The sequence below is a fragment of the Rhinolophus sinicus genome, linkage group LG06, assembly GCF_036562045.2.
Source record: "Rhinolophus sinicus isolate RSC01 linkage group LG06, ASM3656204v1, whole genome shotgun sequence".
In the NCBI taxonomy this organism is placed as follows: domain Eukaryota; kingdom Metazoa; phylum Chordata; class Mammalia; order Chiroptera; family Rhinolophidae; genus Rhinolophus; species Rhinolophus sinicus.
The window spans coordinates 159,245,888-159,267,016 of NC_133756.1; the positions used below are offsets into that span (position 1 = coordinate 159,245,888).

The window sequence follows — 21,129 nt, forward strand, 5'->3', positions numbered from 1 at the left end:
AATTTATATCTCCTGCCTGGACCTTTCCCCAGAGTTCCAGACTCTGATTACTCCACATCTCCACATGAATATCTAAACGACGTCTCAAACCAGACACGGCCAAAACTGAATTCCTGATCTTCCCCTGCCCCACCTCCACCTGGTTCCTTGTAAAGTCGTCCACATCTCAATTGAAGCCACTCCATTTTTCCCACAAGGGATGGTGGGCAACTCCTGTTGGCGTGACCTTCAACATGCATCCAGGTCCTGGCCCGCTCGCCCACTTCCACTGCCAGCACCACCACTTTGCCTTGCCTTGATTATAGCACTGACTGTTGCAGTGTCCTTCCTTTGACCTTGTCCCTACACTCGTCTCAACCCCCAGCCAGGTGGTACTATGAGCACATAAGTAGCCCCACTGCTCCTCCACTCAAACTCTCTGATGGTGTCCCTCTAGCCTCCATCAAAGTCTTTCAAAACTTACCAGCCCTAAATGATCCTCTCCTTACTTGTATGATTTCACCTCCTACTGTTGTGCTGGCTCACTCTGTTCCAGCCACACTTTACCTACTTCTTGTAGTTCCTCAAACATTCCAGTTATGCTTCTGCTTGGGGGTTTTTGCACTAGCTGTACCCGCTGCACCCCTCCCTGGAATGCTCCCAGATATCCCCCCAAATATCCTCATGCCTTGCCCCCTCACCTCCTTCAGATCTTGACTCAAATGTCACCTCATGTTTGCCTTCCCTGAGCACTTTTTTTTTTAATTGGGGAATATTGGGGAACACTGTTTCTCCAGGTCCCATCAGCTCCAAGTTGTTGTCCTTCAATCTAGTCGTGGAGGGCGCAGCTCAGCTCCAAGTCCAGTCACCATTTTCAAACTTTACTTGATGGGGGCGCAGCCCACCATCCCATGTGGGAATTGAACTGGCAACCTTGTTGTTGAGAGGTTGCACTCTAACCAACTGAGCCATCCGGCCGCTCCCCGCTCCCCCAGCATCTTAATTAAAACTATAAACCTGCCCTTCCTTGCTTTTTTTTTCTCTGTAGAACCTATATCATCTAACATATTTTGTACCTGCCTCCTCCTTCTAGAATACAAGTTCTATGAGAGCAGTGTCTTTTCTGTTATTGTTTTCTTTGCCGCCCAAAACAGTGCCTGGTATATGGTACATTCTCAGCAAATGTTTGAGTTCCTGTTTGGGGGCCTTCACGACACTAGCACTGAAGATAGGATAACAAACAGAACGTGACAGTCTATGAAGCTTAAGCCTTGGGCAGCATTTCTCCAATTTTCATGTGTTAGACCCTACCTGGGGAGCTCTTAGAAGCGAAGACTCTGGCTCCACCCTGGATTTTCTGGGGATAGGCCCCAGGGGTGTGCACAGTGCACAAGCTCCAGTGGTGTTTCTGATGCAAATCATGTGGGGGTAACATTCTGGTCTTTTGGGATCGACTGAACTACTGCCCAGGATGCCTGGGGTCTCATTTTCACAGCACCGTCCACTCTCCATTAAACAATTGTTAGATGCCTGTCTCCTTTCTAAACAGTGTTTCCGACTGCTAGGACACCTTTCTCCTCTCTGTGGCCTCTGCGCTTAGCACAGCGTAGGTGCCAATAAATGTTTATTGAGACAGTGAATGAATGAATGAATGGTGACAAGATGGATGGGTGAATCACAGGACTCTGGTTAGAAAGGAATCTCAAGAATTCACAGTCCAGGGCTCCCCAGCCGGGTGGCAGTTGGAGTTCCGTGCTCCTAACTCCGAAGGCTGCCAGTTCAATTCCCACATGGGCCAGTGGGCTCTCAACCACAAGGTTGCCAGTTCAACTCCTCAACTCCAGCAAGGGATGGTGGGCAGCGCCCCCGGCAACTAAGATTGAGCAAGCACCTTGAGCTGAGCTGCCGCTGGGCTCCCAGGTGGCTCAGTTGGTTGGACCGCATCCTTTCAACCACAAGGTTGCCAGTTCAACTCCTCCAAGGGATGGTGCCCTGCAACTAGCAACCGGCAACTGGACCCGGAGCTGAGCTGCGCCCTCCACAACTAAGACTGAAAGGACAACTACTTGACTTGGAAAAAAGTCCTGGAAGTACACACTGTTCCCCAATAAAGTCCTGTTCCCCCTCCCCAATAAAATCTTTAATAAAAAAAGAATTCACGATCTAGAAGGTGGGAAAGTTTCCAAACACTTCCCCAGTGCCCGACAGTGACGTGTTTGGTTGTCTGTGAAGGTGGCTGCTCCTCTGGCTGTCTGGGGCCCGGCGTGGCCGCAGAGATGTGGAACGCAGGAACTGTGAGGCCACCCAGCCGGATTCCCAGAGGCTGGTTTCTCCTAGTCCAGCGCGGCCGTTGCCATAGCTACAGACGCAGCCTGGCGAGGAGGGGGCGGGCCCTGGGTTACGTCATTCCTAGCGCGACACTGCTCCGCGCCTCCCGCCTCTCAGCTTGCGAGACCCTCGGCCCGCCCCCGGAGCTCTCCACCTGCACGCCCCCCCCCCCGCACGCCCCCCTTCCCGGCCCTGCGCAGGCGCGGTGTTGACCACGGCGCGCGGGGGAGCGCGCTAGGCGCATGCGCGGTGTCTAGTTTTCCCCCCCTCCACACACACTGCTCTGGTGTCGCCGCTGCCGCCGTAGCCACCGTTGCCGCCTCCCTGCCGGCAAGTGTGGGAAGGAGGAGCCGAGGGCCGCCGCCGCCGTTGCCGCCATGGGGGTGAGTGAGGCAGGAAGAGGAGAAGCGAGGGCCGGGAGCGTTCCCCGCTCCCCTCGTCCCCTGCGCCCCCATTGTTACTGAACCCCCTCTCACGTGACCCCGACCCCCTCCGGCCTCACGTGACCCCCAGCCCCCACATGACCCGATTCCCCAGTTCTAAGTGTCCCCACGCTCGTCCCTGCCCGAGAATCCCCTGGGGAGCCCTCTTCTTGGGGCCCCACCCCCTTGGGTGCTCCCCGCCCTTCGTGTCGCGCCCGCCCTGCCTTCCTGCCTGACCTGTTATCTACTTGGTCTTCTCCCTCCCCCGCGCGGACCTTGGGGTATCCCCCCTACCCCCAGGGTTCACCATTACCTGGTTGTCACCGACTTCGCGGCTTCCCACATCTTAGGCCATCTCTGGCCTGCAGGTAACTGAGGCCCAGAGAAAAGAAGGCGCCCAGCCAAGGTCAAATATGCAGTGACTGGGGGCCAGACCCCGACTCCACTCGGGAATCCCCGGCCGCTGCACTTCCCGCTACTCAGATTCTTAGTGAAGCCAATTCCCCAGCTCTCTTTCGAAACATCTCCACCAGGTTCCTCCTGTTCCTAAAACAGCCTCTTCCTTTACAACAGAGGCCTGCCTTCGCGGCCTCCTAGATGCAGTGAGATGGTGCTTATTATTGCCTGACTTGCAGGTGGCTTTGCACGGGGAAGCTGTGCAGAAGGTGAGCAAGGGGCGGATGGGGGGTCACTGGTCATGGCCCCAGCCGCTGGTGGATAGTGACCACCTGTTCTGTGCAAGGCCACCTGAAGGTGCATTTTATGCCCTTCCCTGGCACGTGCTGATAGAGGGTTGGCAGAAGTATTGCTCATGTTTCTATGAGTTGACCTTCCTAAGTCCCAAAAATACATAGAATTTTCCTCACCTTTAGGGAGCCCTAACTTTGGAGCCAGAGCTACCTCAGTCCAGCCCCATTCACTGGCTAGCAGCATGCTATTGTGCTAGTGACATGGCCTTCCAGAGTTTGAATTTCCTCATCTATGTGATGGGGATGATGGTACCTCCCCCTTAGGACAGATGTGAGGAATCAGTGAAATAGTGGATGTAAATAACCACATAGGTGCCTCCTGAAGAGTGGCTGTTATTTTTGCCTGTATTCTCAGCCTTTACTTTAGTTATCTAAAGTAGATTTGTGCTATTTTTAACCTATTGGGTTTGTCCCTGCTGTTGGTAACCTAGATATTTTTTCTCATTCAAATAGTTATTGACTGAACAAATCAACTTGTTAGACAAAAACACTTATCTAATCCATGTCAAAGCACTTTATGTAATCCATGTCAAAACATCATATTTCAACAAGAAATTTGGATACCATGTGCTTCATATGTAGAAAGTTAAGTCTAGAGACTTTAGACACATTTAACCTAGGCTTGGGTGAAAGGTCCCAGACCCAGCTCTTGTTGAAACTAAATGAAACCTGTGAGCCAGGTATCACTCTGTAAGTGTCTACCCAGCGTTGGCCACTATAGACAACGCAGAAAGCAAGAAGCATGACATGGCCATCCTGGCTCCACACTTCCTCATTGGTGGAGTAGAAATAGCAGGGCCTCAGAGGTACCGCGATCCTTGCTTCCTGTAGGGCCCCAGTCTATTACTCACACTTTGCAGATGGGTTTCTCAGAATGGCCCCTACCTAGTCTCTTCTGGCCTAAAAGTCACTGCAAAAGAGATTTGAATTTTCCTCCCTAAAACAAAGCTGGAACCCTCTCATTATCCTCATTCCTCATGGGTGGGGGCTGTGGACACCCCACTCCAGAGGTGTCAGGAAGGTCATCCTAGTGGTTTCCTCTAGCAGAGGGCTCTGCTCCATTTGACAGCCTGATCTCAGGCTGGGAGAGGTGGCATCAGATGGGGCATCATTCTCCAAGTACTTTCGCCCTTGTTGCTGCATAGGTGTTGCCTTTTAGGAATTAGAATTTAGATCTGTCTCCCTTTGCCCAAAACAGATTCTTTTTGGATCCTGGATACTTTGTGGGATGGAGACGGGGACACTGAAAATCTAGGAGATGCCAAATTCCTTTTCTGAAAGGTGCCTCCTGCCCCCATCTGGTGTTTTTGTTTTTAAATTTCTCCATGTGATCCCTGGCAGTCAGAGTCCTGCACGCAGAGATGCTACTGGATAGGAGTAGCAAGGGGAGGAGTCTCACATGCGAAAACGGCGTTTGCGTCACACTGTTCTAACCAGTGCCATATAAATGTAACTGATGTAGTGGAAGGAGCATGGACGCTAGGGTTCAGATCTGGATTTGAACCTTGGATGATTCATTCATTCTTCAGGTATGAATTGAGTGAGTGAACACTGGGTGTACACTGGCAAATAAAGCACATGTGACCTCTCCCTCATGGAGTGTACAGTCTGGTGGGAGTGGAGGGAGGAGGGTGATAGGAAGAACTCTTTGAAAATTCTGTTCTCTGGCTCTGTGACCTTAAAAGTTGTCTAATCTCTCTGTGTGTCAGTTTTCTCACCAAAGAAGTGGGCATATACCTTGCAGAGTTATAAAGATTAAAATAAGTCATCTTTAGTAAAGCACTAGCAGAGGGTCTGACACTAGTGGGTCCTTGTAAACACAAGTCCTTACTATAAAGAATTTTTATATCTAGTACTTTCTACCATTTTGTCCTCACAACAGTCCTGGGAGGTGGAGGCATTGTTAGCCCCATTTTATGGATGTAGAAATTGAGGTTCAGAGAAACTGAGTAGCTTGCTGAAAAGAGATTAAATAACTTGCCCAAAGTCACACAGCTATTAAGTAGAAGAGCTGAGAATCAAATCCAGGTCTCTTGACTCAAAATCCCACACTCTTTTTATTATATAAAGCTCCCTTGGGAAAGACACTTAACCACAATGAGCTTTTCTGTTCACTGTGCTTATTTCCCATTTTAATTAGGAGAGTTTTCCTGTGTCCCTGCAGGATAGTCTTACCTCCTCAGGGCAGGGCAAAGCTAATTGGAACAGTAGGAGACCACTTTTCCTAGTGTGTGCTGGGCTTGGCGGGGAGCCCCTGCCTGTCTGGGCCAGCCTGCTGCAGCCTGCCTCAAACCCCGTGTGCAGGCTGCAAAGCGCTGAAGGGATTCATTCATTATCTGTCGTCTGGGGCCCTGGCGGCCCCAAGCCTTCCTCCGAGGGTTGCCGGCTCGCTTGTCCCGCTGCGTGAACGAGCCCAGAAACCTCCTGGAGTCCCAGTCTTGGTCCTCCAGCTGCATGTGCTTAGGGATGGCTTACCTGGTGTGCTTCGGAACGAGGTGCTGTGCAGGGAACCCACGTTTCCGTGCTGTCTAGGTCCCGGGAGTCAGACTTTCTGTCCGCCACCTTTGATCCCTCAGCTCTGTATCATGTTAAGAGCGAGCTAGCATACCTGGTGGGGGAAGGGAGCTTGCCACTGCCGGGAGGGTGTGCTGCCTCTGACCTGTCCTTAGAGCTGTTCTGTGAGGCCAGTGCTGCATCCCCCTTTTCCTAGAGATGGCGTTGTTTTCACAGGTCATGCCAGGGGTGGCAGGAGGAGATGGGCCTGGCCTGATGGATGCCAAAGCTCCTGTTCTTTCTGCCCTGTCACACAGCCCTGGGCCCTGCTGTGTCAGGTTTCCCTGTTCCTTAGCCCTACCTCAGGGTGGAGGTAGGGCCTAGGGTGGCACAGTGTTGGCACGTCATACCTGCCATTACCAAGTCAGAAGAGTTCTGAGAAATGAGGGCTCCCGAGGTCTCATCCTGACCTTGCCTTGGCCGGGTAGGAGGTCTTTGACACTGGTGTAGGCTCTCCCGGAACCAGCATGGCTGGGGGAACCAACACTGGATCTGTGGCCCAGCCCCTGGGAGTGAGTCTCCTCTCTACCACTTACTCTCTGGGGACCTCTGAATGAGTCACCCCGTCCCTTTGAGCCTCAGTTTCCATGTGTAAGGGAGGAGATGGTTTCTGCCCTGGGAATTGAACCAGGTAATGTTTGTGAGAGCACTGTGCAAGCTGAGTGTGTCTCAGTGCTGTCTTGAAACCCAAATTCCCAGAGGAAAAGATGGGTGCCCTAAGACTTATATGTGGTAAAGAGGGACTAGTTCTGTCCCCAGATCCCAGCGTTATGAAGACAGTCTGTTCTCTTCTGTCTATTCCTTCCCAGGGGGTAAGGAATGAGACCTAGCCTGGCTTCCAGCACGGTGCTCGGCCTGCACATAGTGCATAGCTGGTGGTGGGCGAGTTTATACCTGGAAGAGCAATTCCTGTGAGTTCCTGGTACCTGAACTCTTGCCTCCCAGGTGCTTAAAATAGGAATTAAGTGGTGTCATTCCTTGGGGAACCAAAGGTAGAATTTATCCTCAGCAACTTTCCAGCCACTGGTGTTTCAATTCACCGTTCCTGGGGCCAGTCAGTACCTGCTAAGGAGGTAGTAGAACCTCTCTCTGGTGAGCGCAGGGAGAAGAGGGGGCAGCTGTACAAAGCAGAGCCATCTTTCCAGGGCCGGGGTGCCTCTGGACTTGGGCTGGGTGTGCTGCTCGGGTCCTGGGGAGTGAGAACGAGAACTGTCACATCCTGTCATGTGCCATGTTACCCCTCATGAGTTTAACACCTCCATGGCGGCCTAACCCGCTCATCAGATAAGGAAAGGGCTCAGCGAAGGGCTGTGGTTTGCCCGAAGGCCGCAGGAGAGCAGAAAGAGGCTTTGGATGGATACAGTTTGTCAGACTCCAGAGCTGGGCTCTTTCCCTGTGTTACTAGCTTTTTACGGGAGGACAAGAGGGTCCATTTAGGTCCGAGAGAACCCCACATGAGCCTCAGGATAGGATCTGCTCCAGATGCAGTTGTGGCCGGTTTGCCGGTTGCCCCGCTGTGCAAGGACGCCTCCCTTTGCTCCTCCCTGCTGCTGGTGTGGCTGCAAGTTGGCCTTGCTGATCACGTGTCACCATGGCCTCTGTCCTCAGGTGAACCCCTTGGGGCCCTTCACGCTGCTGTGTGGCGACTAGGTGCACTAGTTGGCCTTGGCTGAGCAGCACGTCTGGGGTCGGCTGCCTCCTTAAGCCAGAGGGCCTGGGCCCTAGCTTAGAAAGGGGCCCAGCTCCCAAAGCGGCTGCCCCTAGAACAGAGCTTTGTCTCCTGCAGCTGGAAGACACTGAGAAGGCTCTGAGTAAACTTCTACTTGAGAACAGCTGTCAGCGGCCACCTCAGATGCTGTCTCCTCCCTGAAAACTGCCCTGAATGTGTCTAAAGTCAGTTTTTCCCTCCTTAGGAGGGGATGGGTGGGTGAATATTTATTAGGCACCTGCTGGAGGCCAGGCTCTGCTGCAGGCGCTGTCACGGTCTCTCACTAGGTCTTCACATGATCCCAGTCCCGAGGGTCGGTGCTCTTCCTGACCAGGAAGCTGAGGAGCCCTAGGACCTTACCACTAGAACACTCTTGGGTCTCCCACCCCAGCCAGTCTGCGGCTGCCAGGATGGGAAGTTCCTGCTGCTGAGCCCAGGCCTGTGGACACAGGGACAGACTTTGGTTCCTCAGAGTGAAAGGCAAGCTTTGGGCTGGCCACAGCCCTCCTAGCCAGCTTTGCTTTTCTCTGTTGCAGAGGAAGTCAAGCAAAGCAAAGGAGAAGAAGCAGAAGCGGTTGGAGGAGCGAGCAGCCATGGATGCTGTCTGTGCCAAAGTGGATGCCGCCAACAGGGTGACTCTCTCCTTCACAGTCTCTTCCTCCTAGAACTTCAACGTGGTTTTTAATTTGACTTCTGTTGGCGCCACCTTGTGGCAGAATTGTGTTACTACCCACCCACACCTCCGCTGCCTCCTTGTGGGGAGGGGAATGAGCTGGAATGAGCCAAATTGACAGGGGTGCGGGTTTGAGGAGGGCCAGTGATTGGCCCACGTGCGTAGGGAAATGTGAATTCGTATGGAAGTGTCTGCTACTCTCGGTGGGTCCCCTCACCGACAGAAGAAGGTCTGGAGAAATTTTTGTTAGGATTTTGCATTTTGGGGAGGAAACCTCCCTCATAAAATGTGATATAATTTTCTTGTTCATGCCTTCAAACATTCACTGCCGCCCAGTGAAGTCTCAGAGGCTGTGCTGGGACCGGGAAGGTGCAGTCGCCTGGTTTCAAGGGGCCGCAGTCGGGAGGAGTAGCCATGCAGCTCAGGACCAGCCCAGCCCAGCTTCAAGCTGAACCAGAGAGATTCTGGTTGTCCTTCCTGTCCCCTTCGTGCTCCAGTTTTTTTATTATTCCTTTAGCCCAGTCAGTAAACAGTCCACATTTATAAGGATATGGCTCAGAGACGTGATCGTTCCGTTTTGGGTTTTGACCACATGAGGTTGGTTGGGGGCTTCTTAGAAGGATGCAGGTGGGTCTGCTGGCCTCTCTTCTCCGGGTCCTGAGCAGGTTGTGTGCCCACAGGCCTGTAATAATATTAGGCTGGTAAAATCTCTTCTTACCCCGTGAAAGGAAGCTCACTTATTAAAGCCTCCCTTCTACATGTGATTTCAGCACTTAGGCGGGTAGGGAGAGCTTCTGAGGGTGTTCCTGGGCCCAGGAGCTAAGACGTGGGTCTGACCAGGCTTGGGCTTCAGGGCAGAGCCTGCGACTGCCACACGTGTGTTTGTGCTACTCTTTTCTTTCCCTCCGCAGCTTGGAGACCCTTTAGAGGCTTTCCCAGTGTTCAAGAAATACGATCGAAATGGGTGAGTGTTCAGCGTTCCTAACGTGCTTGTTTGAGTGTCTTCAGGAATTCACCTGTCCAGAGTAGGCGTCATCAGACTCAAATGTTTACGTTTTTCTTTGTTAGAAAAAAGCAGAAATGGTGGCCAAGTACCCTGTTGATAGAAAATCCCCCAGTTAGGGTGACAAAAGAATCCGCAAATGATCAAAGATTGCGTAATCTCAGACTGGTGTCTCTAGGGCTTATTCTCTCTGCACGAAGAATCATAGAGCTGAGACATTTGAAAAGCCATGTAGGCTGACTCTCTCTTTTTTTTAAAGATTTTATTGGGGAAGGGGAACAGGACTCCATTGGGGAACACTGCGTACTTCCAGGCCTTTTTTTTTCCAAGTCAAGTTGTCCTTTCAGTCTCAGTTGTGGAGGGTGCTGTTCAGCTTCAAGTTGTTGTTCTTTCAGTCCCAGTTGTGGAGGGCGCAGCTCAGGTCCAGTTGCCGTTGCTAGTTGCAGGGGGCACAGCCCACCATCCCTTGCGGGAGTCGAGCCTCATCCCTTGTGGTTGAGAGGACGCGCTCCAACCAACTGAGCCATCTGGGAGCTCAGCTGCAGCTCAGCTCAAGGTGCCGTGTTCAATCCTAGTTGCAGGGGGTGCTGCCCACCATCTCTTGCGGGAGTCGAGGAATCAAACTGACAACCTTGTGGTTGAGAGCCCGCGCTCCAACCAACTGAGCCATCCGGGAGGCAGCTCAGCTCAAGGTGCCACGTCCAACCTTAGTTGCAGGGGGGCAGAGCCCACCATCCCTTGCGGGAGTCGAGGAATCAAACTGGCAACCTTGTGGTTGAGAGCCCACTGGCCCATGTGGGAATCGAACCGACAGCCTTCGGAGTTAGGAGCATGGAGCTCTTTAACTGCCTGAGCCACCTGGCCGGGCCCCGACAAGGGCCTGCCCCGACTCTCTTTTTTATACAGGGAGAAACTGAGACTCAGAAGTTGAATGAGATTTCTGAGCTTAGAGTTTCTCTCTGGCAGCCAAGGGGGCTTTCAGTTCTCAATCCAGTACTCTTTCCCTCAGTGCATAGTATAATTGTTAAAAGCCACTTACTGGCTTTGCGACCCTGGACAAATACTTCACCTCTCTGTGCTTCAATTTTCTAATCAGAAATGGGTCTAATCCTAGTATCTTCCTAATGGAGTCGTCGGGAGGATTAGATGTAAAGCGGCAGTGCCTGGAGCGTGCTGATAGCTAGACCAGGGTTAGCTGCTGCTACCACTGCTGTTACCAGTTCAGGTTACTGCAGGATCTGGGTTAAAGCCCCTGTCCCCTTTCTGTCTTCCTGGTTTATAAAGTGGGAATCATAATCTGTCTTACCAGAGATGCATTGGCTGAGGGGTAATGAGGGTTATGGTTTTAGAGAATCACAGATACGGGTTTGAATCAACTGTGCCTTTTATTGACTGTACTTGGATGCGTCAGCCATACTCTGCAAGCCTCATTTTCTAATCTGTTCAATGAAGTGAAGATGCCAAATTTGCAAGGTTGTTTTGAGGAGGAAAGAGAATGTATCCTGCTCTGTAAGTAGCAGTTGGTATGAGTATTTTAATGACTAAGGTAGACTAATGCAAATATTTGAATTATGTAGCAAAGACTGTAGTAGGCAACATGGTGTTTGCTTTTCAGAGCTGTATCTGGATTTCACAGTCATTTATCCATGCTTCTTCCTGCCTGTGAACAGACGCATTATAGTACCTCAGGTAGCTCTGTCTTCAGCTTCTGGGGAGGCCTTCACATATGCTTATGTGCTACTGTTAGTGTCCGTACCCCACTCCCCCGAGCTCCACAAAGGTGAGGCAGCTCTGAAGCCGTCATGGCCAGCAGACTCTGGGCTCTTCAGGGCCTGGAATTTGGTGTGGTTTGTGTGGCCGTGAGCCTACTGTCAAGAACTTAAAGAACTCAGATTAGCAGAGTTTATACCTACACACCGCCCTTTGGAAAGCACGTAGCTAAGCAGATTCAGTGTTGTGTTTGGGCATTTCTGCTACTGCATGGTCACTCCTTACAAAGAAAGGAAGACTCTTCCGAGTCAGGAAGTTCCCGAATTGACCAGGCTGAGCGCATGTGCAGCTCCCATGGCGTGCTGCTCAGCAGAGGTGAGGTGGATTCCAGGGGGAACATCCTCCAAGGGTCGTGTCAGAGGTCACTGAAAGATCCTGGGATGGGAGCTTTATAAGGACTAAGGTTGCTGGCTTCAGTCCTTTCACAATGTGGCACTTCCTAGGGAATGTGATTTTCCAGTTTGGCCAAGATGTTTATCCATAATTTACTCAAATTTCATTTAGAAGTAAGTACCAGGTTAGGATACCTTAATGCCTACAGCATCTGTTAGTTTAGGAAAACAGTGTGGGATTGTTTACTTCGCTGTATCCTCAGAGGAAGCGGCAGACAGGACTCCACAGAGGGGGTTGGGGGCCATAGTCTTCTCGGAGAGCCTAAGGTCAGCCAGACACTTTCAAAGGAGCGCAGTAGATAAGAAGGAAAAGGTCCCAAGGAGCCCAGTGAGGAGTCAGTTCAGAATTAAAGTTACAGTAAAAATGCCTAAGGGCAGGAATTAAGGGAACAGAGCCGACTGGAGTGTTTATAACAAAGTACAGAAGAGAGGGTGGTAGCTGAGAGGGACAGTTTACAAAGTGCCAAGTCTGATAAGGGCACGTAGGGGAGGCAGGAAATGGGACTTGCGGTCAGGGTGGTGGGCCTGTGATGACAGTTGTTAATCTCGGCCCAAAAGGCTTAGTTCTTACACAGGCCCCTTCTGTAGTCGTGTCCGGGAAGGCAAGGCTGGGCTTAGCCCTTCTGTGTAGCTTAGCTGAGATCAGGCACGCCTCGCTGCCAGGCTCTCAGGCCAGCGGCAGCGTGGGGCTGTGGCCGGCTCCACAGCCTCCTTTCCTCTCCTCAGGCTGAACGTCTCCATTGAATGTAAGCGAGTGTCTGGACTGGAGCCAGCCACCGTGGATTGGGCCTTCGACCTGACCAAAACCAACATGCAGACCATGTAAGCACGCCCTGGGGGCGTCTCTTCCCGAGGCCCACTTTCCTCTCCCAGAGTTCCCAGGCCTGACTGCCCCCAATTTCTCAGGTATGAGCAAAGCGAGTGGGGCTGGAAGGACCGAGAGAAACGGGAGGAAATGACAGATGACCGAGCCTGGTACCTCATTGCTTGGGAGAACAAGTCGGTCCCGGTGGCATTTTCTCACTTCCGGTTTGATGTGGAGTGCGGGGATGAAGTCCTGTACTGGTAGGAGCCCTGGCTTGGGGGGAGCCCCTGCTGCTGCCCTCGGCACTCCAGCAGGGGGCAAAGGCCACTGTGCCTGTCTGGGTCTGCGGGCCACTGGGGCTGCAGGCTCCTCCGACGGGCGCCGCAGCCTCCTCACGCTCACGTCCCTGCTTTCTTCACCCAGCTACGAAGTGCAGTTGGAAAGCAAGGTGCGGCGGAAAGGCCTGGGGAAGTTCCTCATACAGATCCTGCAGCTCATGGCCAATAGGTAAGGGCCACCCCACGGGTCACCCAGTTGGAAGGAGCTGCCTCTGAAGCGTCCACTATGCTTTGGCCTCCGTGGAGGACAAGGCTCATGGGACTGTTTTGAAGAAGGGCATCTAGAACCCTCTCAGTAAGATAGTCCCTGTCCTGCTGTGACCCTAGATTTTGTGCATTCAGCTCAGTACATAATGGGGACACAGAGGAAGTGGGGTAGCCAGTCATGTGGGGGCCTGCTGCCTGTGCAGTCTCATCCGCCCCTGAGTGGGAAGCGCTGTGAACGCTGTGGGAGCCCAAGACGAGGCTCAGGAGTGCTTCTCGGGCAAGTGGGAGACAGCAGGCCCAGGCACGGGAGGAAGCAGGACGTAGCACCTGTCTCTTTCTGAAAGGTGTGCTCTGCTTTCTTCTCAGCACACAGATGAAGAAAGTTATGTTGACGGTATTTAAGCACAATCATGGCGCCTACCAGTTCTTCAGAGAAGCGCTGCAGTAAGGAGCTGGGCCCCTGTGGGACTCTGGGTGCAGGGGTACCTGCGTTGGGGCCTTTCTTCTGGTCCTGGCCCCCATTCATCCTGACGCCTGAGCTCCCTGTCCAGTGGTCGTAGGGTTTGGGGATTGGTGGGATGATGTGGGAGTGCCCTCTGGCTTGGTCCCCGCCCTCCTCGGGGTGGAAGACTTCTCAGGCCCGGTGGGGAGGCAGGCCACTACCTGCAACCCATCCTGTCGCCCTGCCTGCCTTGCAGATTTGAGATCGACGACTCTTCCCCCAGCATGTCTGGGTGCTGCGGGGAGGATTGTTCCTACGAGATTCTGAGCCGGAGGACCAAGTTCGGGGATAGTCAGCACTCGCATGCGGGCGGGCACTGTGGTGGCTGCTGCCACTGAACTCCCAAGCCAGAACACTCTCTCCAAGGCCTGTCCTCTCCCCTGGCCGCACCCCACTCGCCAGGTGCCCGCGGAGCCGTGGCCTCCTCAGCCCTGCACAGGCCCGGCTGCACCCTGAGAGCATAGACCCTGGGAGGAGTGGTCCGAGCGGTCCCCCCGTCTCCTGGAGAGCAGAGTGCTGCGGGGGAGCAGCGGAGAGGATGCTGAGGGAAGAGCTGGCAGAAGCCGGGGCATGAAGTCATTCTCGCAGAGAGGCTGCCTTCTCACTCCACTCTCGAGCATAAGACTCCCCAACTTCTCAGTAGCTGGATCCTCACAGCCACGCCCCGTCCCCCTGCCCTGTGTGCACGTACACACACACACACACACACACACACACATATGCTTGGACAAATGGAGTGTTTATACCCACCTTTATGAAAGTCCTGGAGCCCTGGGTCGGGGTCTGGCTGGTCCCCGAAGAGGAACGGACTGTGTAAGGTCTGGGCATAGAGAGGCTTCAGAGACTCGTGCGCTGTGGACGGAATGCTCTGATGGAGACCATGGGAAGATCTTTGTGCCACGACAGGGAAGCACGGGTGCTCTTTCTAGCTTTTATGGATCCACAGAGGAGTCATCCCAGGGGCCTAGCCGGCTCTGGGAAGAAGGTTGCCTCCCTCTCCATCGCTGTGAGGGGCTGAGAGGACCAGGAACAAAGTCGAATGGAGCCCGCCATAGGGACAAGTGCTGCTTTGGGCTTTTGGACTTTGCTGCATTCTAAGCAAACCTCTTGATCTCATGGCAGTGACTCGAGGTTTTCATTCATAGAAAAAAGCCAGAGGTCCTGCCTGTTCCTGTCCCATGCGCCTCATTACTCTTTCTCCCCGTCTCTCACCCCCACCCCAGATACCTCTATTCTTACTCTCAAGGGGGGAATAACATCAGGGAGCCCATCGTCTTCCCCCAGGAGGACCCCTCGTTCCTGGCATGTTCAGTGCCGTTTCTGCTCATATCTTGGTGCTGATAGCTCTCTTTGGAGGGGCTTCGCTCCCTCTTCAGAGAGGCCCCAGCCAGCAGCAGGCCCTCTGCCTGCGCTCCCCAGCCTCGCCCCTCACTGCCTCACTGGGGCACTAGTGCCACTGCCCTGGCTGGCAGCACAAGCTGCAGCAGGAACGCCTAGGTGGCCACATTGCCCTGTGGCAGCAGGCTGGAACAGGGAAGAAGGCCTTCCTCTTCTCATAGGACAGAGGGGTCAGAGCTTACACTCACCCTGGTCTCTAGGCCTTGTTCCCCCTCTAGGGGGAAAAAAATGACCAAATTCTTATTCAGGAGAAAGCACCTAACACCTCCCCTTAGACATCCTTGAGACCTGCTTTAGGGAGTGTCTTCAAGTTCTAGCCTTTGAAGTTGCTGTCCTGGAAGTCTGGGTCCTTCTGACCTCAGAATCTGCTCGCAGCCCGCCCTCTGTCCTGACTCAGGCATCTGCGCCCGGGAGCTCCCCGTTGCTGTTCCTGCTTTTCCCCCAGACTCTGCTTGTGCAGAGGCCTGTGCACAGCCTCCACCCGGCCCAGCCCCCACGAAGCACTCAGCGTGGCATTGCCCTTGACCCCGCCAGCTGTGGTCTGGGTCACTCCCTTGGAGAGGGCCCTGCAGCTTTACACTGGAATAAGCCCACCTGTGCCCTTGTCCTGCTGGCTCCCAGGGGATTTTACTCAAGGGGGAGAGTTTCAGTTGTTGGGAGGACATTGGTGGGCTCCTTCCAAGAATCATGGAACAAGCATGCTTAGGAAGAGTGTTTCCTCTAATCCCTGTCTTTCAAAGGACACAGAATGGTAACTATTTATTGTCTTAGATCATGGATTTCTGATACTTCCCATTCAAGGGGACCAAAAGGAACCCCCAGTGTAAATCCCACATAAGGTGAGTTCAGTGTATGTTGTCTCTTCCCAGTAATTGGACACCTGGCACTGAGCCCATTGGTGCCCGGGGCGCTTGGTGCCATGCCCTGCCCGTCCAGCCTCTGCCACCTCGGAAGGGCTGCCCGGGAGGTCGGGGCGGGGGCGGGTGAGGCGCTGCCCGAGTCAGCACGTTGCTCTCGTTGATGTTGAGCCCGTTCAGTTCTCAACCATCTGTCTTTCTCAGCTTCCCCAGGTCTTGGTTTTGAGAAACATAGGCCTTTACTAGGCTTTTTTGTTCTTTGTTTGGGGCACGTTAAAATATTTTTAAAGATTTTTTCTTTATAGTTGTATCCACTCTTATTTCAGGTTATTTTTGTTGATGTCAAATGTGCACATGACGTGTGTGGTTCTTTTTAACCCTTTATGTTTTTTTTTTTTTAGAGGAAACTTTGAAGATAAACTCCTTGATATATATTTTTTCTTTAGCAACTTATCACTGGAATCAAAGGAAAAAAAGATCTCTTTTTGCATTGGTTGTATTTGTATGTCACAAATAAAAGATACTTTGTTCAGCTGTTGGGATAGCTCCTGATGTTGGGGTGCCACGGGTAGTGTGGGCTCGGGATGCTTGGGCCCTCAGCTGTCACAGCGTTGGGCCTAAACCCTGGAACGCATGTAGCTGTGATGGCCCCGCACTCCTTGTGAAAAAAGTTTCAGGCCTGAGAAGCCTCAGCGTCGGGCAAGGAGCCAGAGGTGGGAACTGAGACCAAGTGCATGTGTTTGTGCCACTTCCCAGAAGCCCAGGTAGAGGTCGAAGGTCTTCTGAGGTGCACCAGCTTTGCATCGTGGAGCGTCCCAAGCCGGGCATTGTGACATCTGACATCTGTGGCTGAACATGAATTTGAGTGTATTTGTGTGGGAGTTAGATGAGAATGTCAGTGTTTCTTTTCTCCCTTTCACTTTGTTGGGTTACTCAGAATATTCTCTCTTTAAAAAATACCAGCCCCCTCTTCTCTCCATTCACAAAAGACAAAGGCTCAAAGGAAGGATAACTCATGTCAGTCCTGACAAGGCGGGAAAGTTATGAGCTGGGGAGGCTCCGTCCTGCCCCTCGAATGTGACAGCCGGAGCTGTGCACCTTCTCTCCAGGGCTGGACTCCTGCCAGTCCTGTCCCAGGGTGAGCCAGGAGGAGAGGCAGGAAGTGGGCTGGGAGCTAGGGCAGAGGCACTTCCTGTGGTGCTCCTGTGTGGTGAGCACATCTGTTGGAAGGTGGTGAAGGAGGCCAGGGTGGAGCCCCCCAGCCATATGCATTTGTGCTCTGGCTGGAGAAAGAGGAGCAGGGTTAATAGCTGCCCAGTGGGTGCCAGCATGTTGTGGCCTCAGGCCTGTGAGTGGGGGCAGCTGTCCTATCTTTGAGGCACAAAGGAAAGCAGCCTAGTCCTTGGGGAGGGACAGCGCATTTCACTGGCTAATCAAACAACAGATTTCTCATGTGACAAACTTCTGCCCCCAAGTTCCTTGTTCCTTGAAGGCTGTTTTAATCCCAGGCAGGAATTCCATGGGATGGCAACTCCTTGCTACAGGGTAAAGGGCCAGAGTGGGAAGGGGTGGGGCCCTTCCTTTGTCGCTGCTGGCTGGGTCTGCATCTGCACCTTCCACCTTCCTAAGTGGCCACCGGGCCTCTCTGGTCTCCGCAGTGACCTGCCTCCACAGTGACCTGCCTCCACCCCTCCCTCCAGCTGCAGCTCAAGCTTTGCTCAAGTGGCATTTGCTGAAGCCAGCAGGTGCAGTAAAAGGCATGGTTACTGTGCCAATGGTCAGAGCCAGAGCTGTTTCCCCAGTGGGGGGAACCTGAGCGCCAGAGGGTTTCTACAGCCCGGCTTTGAAGGTGGCCCGTTCACGCAAGGGCAAGTTTACTCTAAGTTCTTGTGCTTCCTCCCCAAGTGCAGGAGGCAGGGTCTGGGCAGAGGGAAGGTGCTTTGGGGGAGCCTTGCAGACTGAACAGCCCGATGCAGATGTGTTGCTCCGTGGCTGTGACAGGGAAGGAAACGCATTTGGTGAGCCCCCGCTATGCCCGTGACACGTCACACTCGGTGTTCCTGTGTGCTGGGCACGGTGGCATGCTTGTATCAATCCTTACAACCCTATTCCATCACAGTGGAAGTAGTCTCAATTTAAAGGTAAATCAAGAGTCCGGGAGTGTAAAGTAACTGGTTCATGGTCCTGGTAGGAAGTGGCAGAGCCAAGATTTAACCCATTTAACAGGAGACCTGAAGCTTGGGAGAGCTCAGTAAGACACAGCCAAGGAACTCGGCCTGATCCTGCAGTCCCTTCCCTCCCCAAGCTGCCCCCCTCCCCCACAGAGGCTGAGAGACTGGGTTTCTGCTTCCTGAGGAGGAGCCATCTGACCCCGCAGCCCCCAGCGGTTAGGAGGCCCCTTGCCCCTCCCCACCTTGATCTGCCTGGTGCTGGGGGCCAGCGCAGCAATCTACATCCAGTCTGCAGTGCCCAGGTACACAGTGGTGCTCCAGACAGAACGGGGCTGGTATACAGGTCTCTGTGGATGTCATCACACCTGCTGATGGAGTTGTAGGTTGTCTTGCGGATCCTGGCACCTATTGGTCCTGAGTGGTCCTGCCCTGGCACAGGAGGGCACTGTTGCAGGCAGTGGGCCCCAGGGGTGGCTCATCCACCCCGCCCCTCACCAATGGTGATGAAGTAGCCCAGCTCAGTGAGAATCTCCATGAGGTTATCAGTGAGGTCCCGGCCCCCTAGGTCCAGGTGCAGGGTGGTGAGGGGCAGCACACAGCCCTCAGACAGGCACATTGTGAGTCCTGCCATCCCCGAGTCCAGCATGATGCCTGGGGAGTGGGTTCCACAGGGCCTTCAGGGAAGGGGAGCAAGGAAGTGGCCTGCACTCCTGGGCAACCTATGTCCTGAATGTTGGATACAGGGAGTGGGGGAGGGGTGGGGAATGGGGGGTCCAGGGATGTGGCTCTCAGGTGCAGGCCCTTAGCCCTCTCTGGGGGCCTGGTTGTGAGACAGGGTATCCAGATGGGGTAGTGAAAAGGAATTGGGGGGCTCACCCTCGGGTTTGGAATTGTGAGTCCATGCTGGGGACCCAAAAGGAAGAGGGGCCTGGAGGTGGGGGTCACAGCAGGGTTGGGGTGAGACTGGGGCCCAGTCCTCACAATGGCACAGCCTGAGGCGTACAGCAGCAGCACAGGCTTGGATGGCCACCTACGTGGCAGCAAAGGTGAAGGTCTTGAACATGACCTGGGTCGTCATCTTGAGCTTGGCCTTGGAGTTGAATGGGGCCTTGATGAGCACTGTCTGTACCCCTCCCAGGCCACACATGGCGTGTTGTAGAAGCTGTGATGGCACAGCCTCTCTCTGTCCTCCCAGCTGATGATGATGCCGTGTTCCATCCTGGTTGGTACTTGAGTGTCAGGATACCATGTTTACTGGAAGCCTTGTCACCCACATAAGTTCTTCTGACTCACGCCCACCATGATGCCCCCAGGAGAGATGGGAGGCCTTGGGTGTGCTTGGGAGGCGGTCCAGCCTAGCAGCCCCGCCTCTCTCTGGGTCTCAGTTTACTCATCTGTACCATTGGGGCTGTTGGGGGCGGGTAGTAGCAGCACACTGGCACTCGGAAATCTGTCAGCTGCGAGGAGTGGGTGGACCCTCCTTCCCATGTGAGGCTGGCCTGTGCCAAGCCCGAGTTGTCACACATGAGGGAGGTGATCTAGTCCTCATCACACATGGCCTCTAGCTGTGGGCTGCAGGCCGGAAGGGGTTAACCACCACCAGCCCACAGCCTCACTGTGCCACGGCAGCCCACCTTTCCTGTGGGCTGCAGGACCCTGGGGCAGAGCCAGGCAGCTGTGTCCCACTGGGGGGAGCAGCACCCTGCCTCCTCTCCTCCCCCATGTCGCTCCACCTGACAGCTACTTCAGGGCCCACCCCCTGAACGTCTGGAACCTGGGGACAGCTGAACATACTTCTGCTTCATTCCTGTCCCACCTCCACCCGGGAGCCCTCTTTCTCCTTGTCAGGGACATACAGATCAATGCTGGTGTTTCCCAAACCAGTCCTTTTCTTCCAGTGAGGCCGACCCTCCTGCCCCTTTCTCTTGCTGGACTTTGCAGAAATGCCCCCATTTTGCAGATGGGGAAGCTAAGGCCCAGGTAGGGAAAGGGAGGTAATGCAGCAAATCAGTGTTGGGCCTGTGACCACCCCGCTACCTCTCGCCACCCCTTCTTGAACCCTTCTCCTTTGGATACAGGGCCCTCCATCCCTTCCCCTGGATAGCCCCAGGGCTCAGTGCCTAGCACCTACTTGACATGCCAGGAAGAGAATCGAGGCCAGCTGGGGAAACTAGAGACCCCTAGCTCAGGTTTGTACCAGCTCTGTGTCAGATGCTCTGGGAGGTGGCAAATTCCAGAAGGTGTAGGGGGGAGGGCTGCTGAGGGATTTCTATCTACTGAGCCCACAGGGCTGGGGATCAGCCTCCTCCCTAAGACTCATAAGCTCCAGATTTGGACAAAGTGGTTACTGGGCTGGATCCTTAAATGAACAGGGGCCAGGCCTGGGGTGGGGGCACCCAGGGTTTCTCTCACCCATGTGTGGCGAGTGGGTCTAGGGGCCAGCTCTGGGGGCACCTAGGATCTCCCTGGTCCATATATGATCAGGGCCTGGGGGCCTGGGTTGTGAGGCTGGTCTCAGCAATAAAGACCAGCTCCCCTACCATCCCCAAGGCTTGGGATTTGTTCCTACTGCCCCACTCAGGGAAGAGGGAGTGATGGGGCAGCTTGGGCCCGCGGGTCAGAGCCAGGACCCCGACCAGGACCTCTGGGCCTCCCCTGATACAGGGAGAGACTCCCAGCAATCTGAACGTGGTGCAGTCCCGGGGTGGGAGAGTGGGCTCCCCAACTTTGCAGGCAGCACAAAAGTTGCCAAGGTGTTAGAGGAGATCCCTGCAGTGTGGAAGCCTGTCCAAGGAGTCTCTTACTCATGGGGCACACCTCCCTCATTGGACCAGCAAAGCCCCCCTCTTCTTGCTTGCATATTCTAATGGCATGAGAAGTGCCCAATGGTCAATCTTGGAAAACGCAGGAGAAAAAGACCAAAAATTTTCCCACCATTTAGACAACACCTCTGTTCACAATTTGTGCAACCTTCCAGACTTACCTGTGCATATCTATTTCTGTAGCTATCTTTTCTCTGTTTTAGAAAAACAGGATCATATCACACATGTTTTCCTTGCTTTTTTTCCTTGTGTTTAAAAATTTTTTTTTAACAGAAATGTAACAGGAATACAGAAATGTGCACAAGTCATGAATGTCCAGCCACTTGTGATAGAATTATCACAGAGTGATCACATTCGTGTAACCAGCAACCAGAAGCCCCATCACGCCTCTTCCAGTCCCTATGCCCTCCCTCTTCCCCCAGGATCCCCACTACCTGACACCCCTCCCACCC

The 21,129-nt window shown here is 53.7% G+C and overlaps 1 protein-coding gene across 1 annotated transcript; it reads left to right on the forward strand.

Moving 5' to 3' along the window:
- Positions 1–2,552: 2,552 nt before the first annotated feature.
- NAA40 (N-alpha-acetyltransferase 40, NatD catalytic subunit) lies at positions 2,553–16,216 on the forward strand. Its single transcript, XM_019717895.2, has 8 exons — positions 2,553–2,690; positions 8,276–8,371; positions 9,324–9,376; positions 12,304–12,399; positions 12,484–12,642; positions 12,806–12,889; positions 13,294–13,371; positions 13,626–16,216. Exons 1-8 carry the CDS (start codon positions 2,685–2,687, stop codon positions 13,765–13,767), a joined length of 714 nt encoding a protein of 237 aa, XP_019573454.1. The 5' UTR covers positions 2,553–2,684; the 3' UTR covers positions 13,768–16,216.
- Positions 16,217–21,129: the final 4,913 nt, after the last annotated feature.